The sequence below is a fragment of the Crocodylus porosus genome, unplaced genomic scaffold (genome assembly GCF_001723895.1).
Source record: "Crocodylus porosus isolate Cpor-Errol unplaced genomic scaffold, CroPor_comp1, whole genome shotgun sequence".
Lineage (NCBI taxonomy): Eukaryota > Metazoa > Chordata > Crocodylia > Crocodylidae > Crocodylus > Crocodylus porosus.
Window position 1 is genome coordinate 57,488,844 of NW_017728886.1, and position 7,791 is coordinate 57,496,634.

Here is a 7,791-nt window from a genome sequence, read left to right on the forward strand (position 1 = left end):
GAAGCAAAGATAGAATGACTTGAAGGCAATACCACACCTGGTTAGGACAGTAAGTGAATACCATATTTAATGGAGCGCTTGTTACCTAACTTCCACAATGGACATAAGCAAGTTTATGACAGGGCTGTATGATCTCATTGCTTTGGATGGGTAGGAAACTGAGGTCATGTTTTACTTAGTGATTCAGGTTGGTAACAGTAGAGAGTCTGTCACTTTCATTCTTTTGTAAAGAAAGATGAACCCTATTTTCCTCTATACAAAGAGCTTACTTTATTTTGATTACTATTTAAATAGTCATGAACAGAAAACTACTGGTTAACACAAAGCATAACAAAGTTGTAGGTAAGCAGTAATGATACTCTTGTATAGACATACTAATAAAAGGTGGCATTGGCAGGTTTCATGTAACAAAAAAAATCTTGCTGTCTGATTAAACCAATCCCATTAACACAAATATAAAATGTTACAATGAAATGTAAGTTATTGGTAGCCAAATAGTATGTTAATATTAACAATAAACCAGATGTTGATGAAGGAAGCAAAAAACTGCTTTCTTCAGCATTCTGCATCTATGGTATATTAAACCTATCCTTATAGTTATTTCATTAATGCTATTTAGTTATGTAGGTATTATCCCCTGTACATGTGACATTTTAATAAGTGGAGCATTAAGATAATAGAGGATGGGAATGGCTAAGTATTAGCCTGCCTGAATCTATACTAACATTTTTCAAGTTAGTGGGAAAAGTTTGTTGTTAAGCAGGCAAAAAAATCTCTCAGCTAGAGATCACAGGGAAGTAGAGCTGGAAAAGACCTCCAGAGGTCATTTAATCCAACCCCCTGCCGGAGGCAGGATCAATATTTATTTGAACCATCCTAAAGAATCTATGATCTAAATTGTATATAAGCTTACTGCTAACATAGACCTAAAACCCTGATCTGCCAGTGATTAAAAGTAGGGGAGCCATGCCAGCCAGTGTCCTGCTTCTATTTGTTAATATATGCTCAAGAGATCCCAGGTAGAGGGTTATATCACCCACTACTGAGGAAATCAAAACCCCCCTGTTTGTACCAATCTGATGATGGGGTAAAATTCCTTCTCAACCCCAATACAGTAGAGCTGTGCATCACACTGCAGACTCATATTCACTCTGTGTTCTACCAGGACTACCCAGTTCTTTTCCACAGTGCTGCCATCCAGCCAAGTGTCATGCATTTTATATCTGTGTTTTTGATTATTGCTTCCAACATGTAGCACCTTGCATTTGCCTACACTGAACTTCATCCCATTAGCTGTAGAGCAGGGGTAGGCAACCCCCGTATGGGTGCCAGAGTGTGGCACACAAAGCCATTTTGCTTGGCATGCGCATCTGGGGGCAGGGAAGGGGCTGGGGCTGCACTGCCACAACAAGGATCAGGCCCCTTGCAGCTCCCCCACCATCTGCCCTGGCATGCCAACATCTTACAAGCTGAGTTTGCAGGTGTTTTCAGCACTCCGTCCAAAAACATTTCCGACCCATGCTCTAGAGACTCTAACCCAACCTTCCAATCTGTTGAGATCCTTCTGAATTGTGCTTGTATCCTCCAATATGTCCTTCCCAATTTTGTTATCTGCAAACTTGCTCAAGAAACTATACCAGCATCCAAATTGTTAATAAAGGTACTGAATAGCACCAGACCCAGAACAGACCCCTGTGGGACTCTGCTTAACCTCCCATCATTCTGACACGGACCCATTATTACCTTTTGCTTGAGGCTATTGAGCTAGTTATCTATCCATCTTGTAGAAATTTTATCTAGCCCATACATCTCCAATTTGAGATCATGTAGGACCTTGTCAAAAGCTTTGCTGAAGACCAGATTCACTATATCCACAGCATTCCCTTCATTCACCCAAGTAGTTTCTCTTTCAAAGGAGATCAAGCCCTGCTGTCTTGAATTCATTCAGACTCAACAAAATCTCTTGTTATCTCCTCCCTCAGATTGCTCCTTTCCTTAGCCACATAATCCTTATTATTAGGTGTCTGGCTGCAGCTTAATTTTTTTGTGAAGACTGAAGCAAAGTAACTGTTGAGTAGATCCTCCTCTCTTGGAGGTAGAGTAACTCACTTAGCTAGGAGCAGTGGTAAGCCACTCTCTTTTATGAACCAGCAGAGCGGGAACAATTTGCCTCGCCCTCAGGATTGGGCCTTCAAAACTGCCTTTTACCCACACTTCGCAAATTCATGCTTTTCATCTGCTTTACCTACAAAACAAAGTAACTTGGGGTTCTGCATTTGCTGTTACCGCTAATACCAGTTTTCTTCCTCTACTTAGAGCAGTAAGAGCGAATTCAGATGAATTTTGTTGTTTCAAAATGTATTTGTAACTTAATTCCACATTAAATATGAATATAAATTTAAATATAAATATGAATTGCAGGGGCCATACGTTTGCCCTTTGTGACTAGATCCTCTAAAATTTCATTGCTATGAAGTTAGGATTGCTTCATTAGGAAATGGCTGTATTCTCCCTACATGCAGTAAAAGCTGTCATTCTGGCTGCATCTGTATTGCAAAGGAGTCTAACTGCCTAATCACGTACTGATTCTCAGCACTGTTATTTTAGAACAATTCTGCAATTTTAAATACCCATGCAGTGCAGTCTGTACTATATGTATGTAGGACAGTTAATTAAAGTCTGTGAATACAGTGTGTCCCAAGTGAGGCAAGAGCTCCTCTGAAGCCTTTGTTTCACAAAGCATTTTAAAAGATATGTTTTATAATCTACACTATCTGTCTAGTGTCTCCTATTAAGAGGCTACCAGAGTGGCCCCTTTCACATGTGCATGTCCCTGGCCAGCTGGCAACTGTCACTAGCAGCTGGAAGGGGAGAGACCCCAAACCCCTTCCCCATAGCCCTCCCTACCACCAAGCAGCTGTGCACTGCAGGGACAAGTGTCAGTGACAGCTGAGGGGGTGGGGCCAGCCCAGGCTCCAAGCAGAACTTTCTGCCCAAGGCTAGATCACAGTCCTGCACAGCACTGCCTGGGATGGCAGCAATCACACTCCTAAGTTAATCCTCAATGGGATCTCGATATTCGATAAAAAGCTTTAACAGAAAGTGCTTTAGGTTTGTACACATCTATCAAGGTTAACTTAGAGTGCAATCTGCCATTTTTAAAACACTCTAAGAGCTGTTAATGTCTGTTTAGTTATTGCTTTAAAGTACTTTCTGCCTGCTTAATGTGTGATGTGTATAACGCAGGGGCAGGCATGGGTGCCAGAGTGGGCACACAAAGGCATTTTGCTTAGCACACACCTTGGGGTGGGTGGTGGGAAAGGGGTTGGGGCAGCGCTGCCACAAAAACAGTTCCCCCACCATGTACTTCAGCACACCAACATCTTCCAAGTTGAGTTTGCAGGGTTTTTTGGCACTGCTCAAAAACATTGCCAACCACTGGTATAACATCTGTACCTAGCCATGGGGAATAGCTGGAGTTGTGCATACCCTTTAACTTTGACATATCCTGGCTTAAGTGCCTAAGTATGGCAAGCATAACCTTTTTAATGTGGCATTTTTTTTTTACATTAAATTGTATTCCATGTACAATTTAATCTACACTGCTGCACAGAGCGTGGATCTTGAAAATTACAGCCCACAGCTTCAGAGGTTATAGCAGGTAAAAATGGAATAATAAAATGCTTAAACAGCATGAATTGTAGCTACCATAAATGCTCCAGTTGTAACACAAGGTGGCTATTTTTAAAATCTTTCTGCCAAACAGTAAGTGGGAACAATGCCAATTCTTAAATTAAGCTTTAAGCAGCATCCCTGACCTCAAAGCTAGCTACAGCCTCTTTCCATGCTAAGACTAAGTCTTTGTGACATGACAGCACAGCCCCCTCCTGGCATTGGTTTTTCACTTCCCTCTTCTTGCAGGAGTACCCGATATTTAAATCATAAAGACAAACAAAAGTGGAATACAAAACAGCTATGAAGTAAAACAATTGTTCTGGATTCTCTTAGTCAGTTCTTCTTCCAAAGAAATGTCAAATATATTTTTATTCTACCTCTGCTGAACAAAAAGCCCCATTTACCAGGTCCCTTTTCAGTGAAAAGGGCATTACTAGAAATTAAAGGATAGATATCCCTTAGGAACCTGGAAGCTAGGGACAAGAATGTCACTTCTGTGCACCAGCACTGCAGATTCTAAAATTCCAGGGACTGTGGGATTTACATGACTAATCTGAAGGAAGCTGAAGCAAAGGACAAGTGCAGATAGCAGCTCCCTCTGCCCCTCTCCCCCCGCCAAAGAAAGCAACACTAATATCCCTTACCCCCAACCTCCCTGCAGACAACCCCAATCTCTTTCCTTGGCATTTACTCTTGGTTGTAACGTGTGTAGAGCCTTTCCAAAGAGACCTACCTAGGCCACTCGGAATAAGGACCCTACATAACGGCTGTGCCTACACTAGATGCTAACTGAGCAGTTGCTACTGCAGTCATTTCGTACTTGTTTATACAAGTAAACAAGTACGAAATGACTGCGCGGTAAGCAGAGTTACTGCACAGTCTCACCATGGAACATAGTTTTCATGACACTGACTGTGGAGTAGTGTCGCATCACGCTTCCTGCCACATGATGCTACTGCATAATCAGCGTCTCATGTAGACACAGCTAGTAAAGCAGCAATGAAACCATGAAGCAGGTGGTGTAGTACTGATATGGGGAGGGGATAACAGAAGTTGCAAAACTTGAGACCAATGCTACTCTTGACCATGGCAAAAATTCTAGCCATCAGGGCTTTAGAATATCTGTGGATTGCTGCTGCTCCTTACCCAATGGCTATTATAGAAAAAGACAAATGGAAAAAAAAGTAATTAAAAACAAAATCTAAACCACACACACTTGATTAGAACAAACTTAAATAATTTTGCAGATATATTGCATCCTATTTTTAAAACACAAAAAACCACAACTACATCTGATGATAGGAGTTAAACTCTTTATTCCATTCAGAGGCATCTGGCAAGTGGAGCTGCGTTGGGGGGCACATTACAGATGAAAAATGATCCATACTTTGCAGATGTTGAAATCATTTACAGCATTTACTTTCTAGCTATTCCAAAATACTCCAAATTACCAAATCTCAATTGAAAATAAAAACATGATTTACCACACTAAGTCTAGAAATTTGAGAGATGACAGTATTTAAGTCAGCAGATGTAAATGCAGCACCTATTCGTAAAATAACTTTTATGGGAAATAAGTCAAATCCTTCTCAAATGTTAAGCAAGGAACATCGGACTTAGGCTTAAGTCTCAACGAAAATTAAAATGCTATGACTTTTCATACTTCGGTAATTTTAAAGTCATTGTAAGAAAAAATCTCCTAAGGCTAGATGAAGGTCACTGTCAAAAAGGAAAAGAAACTTTCATTTTTCTCTGCTAAAACTACAACATAAGTTGGTGGTTTTTAAACCAATTAGTAAAGAAGAGATGCAGGAAAAACACTTCAGACCATTTTCAAAAATTATCTAATCTGTACAACAATGATCTTTGGGAAAAGTATCTATTCTATGTAGAAATGCCTCTATTTCAATATGAATCTAAGAGGTAGATCAACAAAATGATGAAACAAATGTTTTTTGCTAGTTGTGCCCCTCAAATCAGTGCAGCATGGTGATTCTGATCATCTCATGCACAAAAACATCACAAAAAAAGGTTCAGAGGTAATAGCATGGCTCTGTAGACCACACACATACAGGCGCGCACGCGCACACACACACACACACAGCAGTCTTTATGCACCATGTGTTGCCACATTTTTAAAACTGAGGTAGACTGAAGTTTATTGTAGAAACTTGAATGTGTAATATTACCACAATCATTATTCAAATTACATTCTGAAATTAAAAAAATTTGGTAGCTTTCCTATTATCCCTGCCTTTTGACATTTTTTTTCCTCTAATGGTTGGTTGCAGAACGTGCATAAATCCTGCTGCATCTATTATAAGCCAGGCAAAAGAGGGTTTTTTTTTTCCTTATAGTTTTAAAACCTTCAAAGTGGCTTAGTGTGGCCCATAACAGCGGCTGGATATGTAAACTTAGCCTTTCATTATCTTTACATGTGATCAAACAGTGTTTGACCTTCCCCCATCGTGGTAACTGAAAGCAGTATGATGTGATCTGCAGTGAGCAACAAGGACCACGTGGCCTTAAACATGCCCTGGCAGACCAAGTATTCTATCAAACTGAAGATGAAGCTTGCTCTTTGAACAGAATGGCAAAGTCCAAATGGGCTGCAAATGTTTAAATGTAGCATTATTAGGTAGTGATGGTCAAAGGCACAAAGGGTTCATGCATTCAATCAAGTAGCACAAAAAAACCAAAATTCAGCCTCCTGCAGCCTTCTAATTTTTTCCCCCAACCCCAGCCTCTTGCCATCACTTCCTTGTTCTGTTCCCAATAAAGTACCATCACAAACTTTTTCATCCCATCTTAAAACAAAAATAAACGGCATTGCTACTATCAGAATATTGGCATCATTCGCTATCTTTTGAACATTCACTGAATTTTTTTTAAACAAATGATGGTGTCGAAACCCTTCAGAAAATCTGAGGCTGTATTTTTATCCATCTTACTCCCATCAGCCAGCAGCTAGAAGCATCCTACTGTATTTTTCCCCCAGTAATTCCATAAGTACTCCAGGCTGGTGGCTGATCAAATTTTAATTTTTTTAAAAAAATAAAATGCTCAAGAACTATTAGCTTTATAAAGTATACAAAATACCAAAAGAAAAAAAAAAGCAAAAAGGAACAATTTCTCATTGAGGTACTAAATGCCTGAGGTAGTTTAGTAAAATGCATATTTATCTTTTTATGCCCTGGCCAACACCATACAACACTTCCCCTTAGGTTATTCATGGCAGTGTTATGTAAAAATGCAACCAAATTTTTAAAAAATGCTACTTGTTTAATATCGGGACTAACACTTAAACTCTTGTCAATGCCCTTGCTCTAACCCTAACCCACCCACAATCCCACCCTCCAATTGTGTTTTCTTTTATGACTGGACCCATAAGAGCAATGCCTTTTTTTTTTTCAACCAGTGAACTCAGAAGAGAAAGCTTCATTAAACCAAGTTCTAAAATTGTTGGGGAATAATAAGAACAATAAAAAAAGACTAACGAGTTTATGTTAAATTGTGAGAATAGAACAAAGGGAAGTGAAGGGGTCCTTATTTTAAAGCTGGGTTTCAAAAGTTTGAGAGAGCTTAAAGAATACATTGTCAGAGACAGCATTCAATGGTTGCCTGGTCCTCAAACAGGTGACTGGCTTGGTGGAACTTCTGCATATAACTCCAACAGGTGTTCATCACCTGTCCATCTGTAACACAGTCTGTCTTTGGTCTGGCATCTGTCTCCGATGGGCCATTTTCTAAACCTTTATTTTCGTCTTGGCTGAGGCTGTCCACTTTGCGCTGTTTTTTGCTGTTGCTGTTGCCTTCTTACCTGAGCCAGTATTTCCTGAATTTTCCTCTGGGCAAGCTGCAGGATAGAAAGCAATATGCTTTTACTGCTAACTTGTTACACTAGTTTTTAGAGTTCATCATTAGTTTTCCCCCACCCCATTTTATTTAGCACCATGGTCAGTTTCCCATCTATAAAAAGGGAAATTATAAACTTTGAGATTTATGTACAAGCAGCGCTATACAAGAAGTAGTTATTATTTAACTGAACAATGTCATCATGTGCATAGATTGAATTTTTTTGAGGATAGGGTTGGGTGTTTTTAATTGTGTGCGTGC

At 39.7% G+C, this 7,791-nt stretch overlaps 1 protein-coding gene across 1 annotated transcript in view; it reads right to left on the bottom strand.

Moving 5' to 3' along the window:
- Positions 1–4,971: 4,971 nt before the first annotated feature.
- The window catches only part of IGF2BP3 (insulin like growth factor 2 mRNA binding protein 3), a 158,109-nt gene continuing 155,289 nt past the window's right edge, over positions 4,972–7,791 (bottom strand). The window contains exon 15 of the mRNA XM_019534605.1: positions 4,972–7,531. Within this exon, the coding sequence (XP_019390150.1) occupies positions 7,430–7,531 (102 nt within the window). The 3' untranslated portion in view covers positions 4,972–7,429. The remainder of the gene's footprint in view (positions 7,532–7,791) is intronic.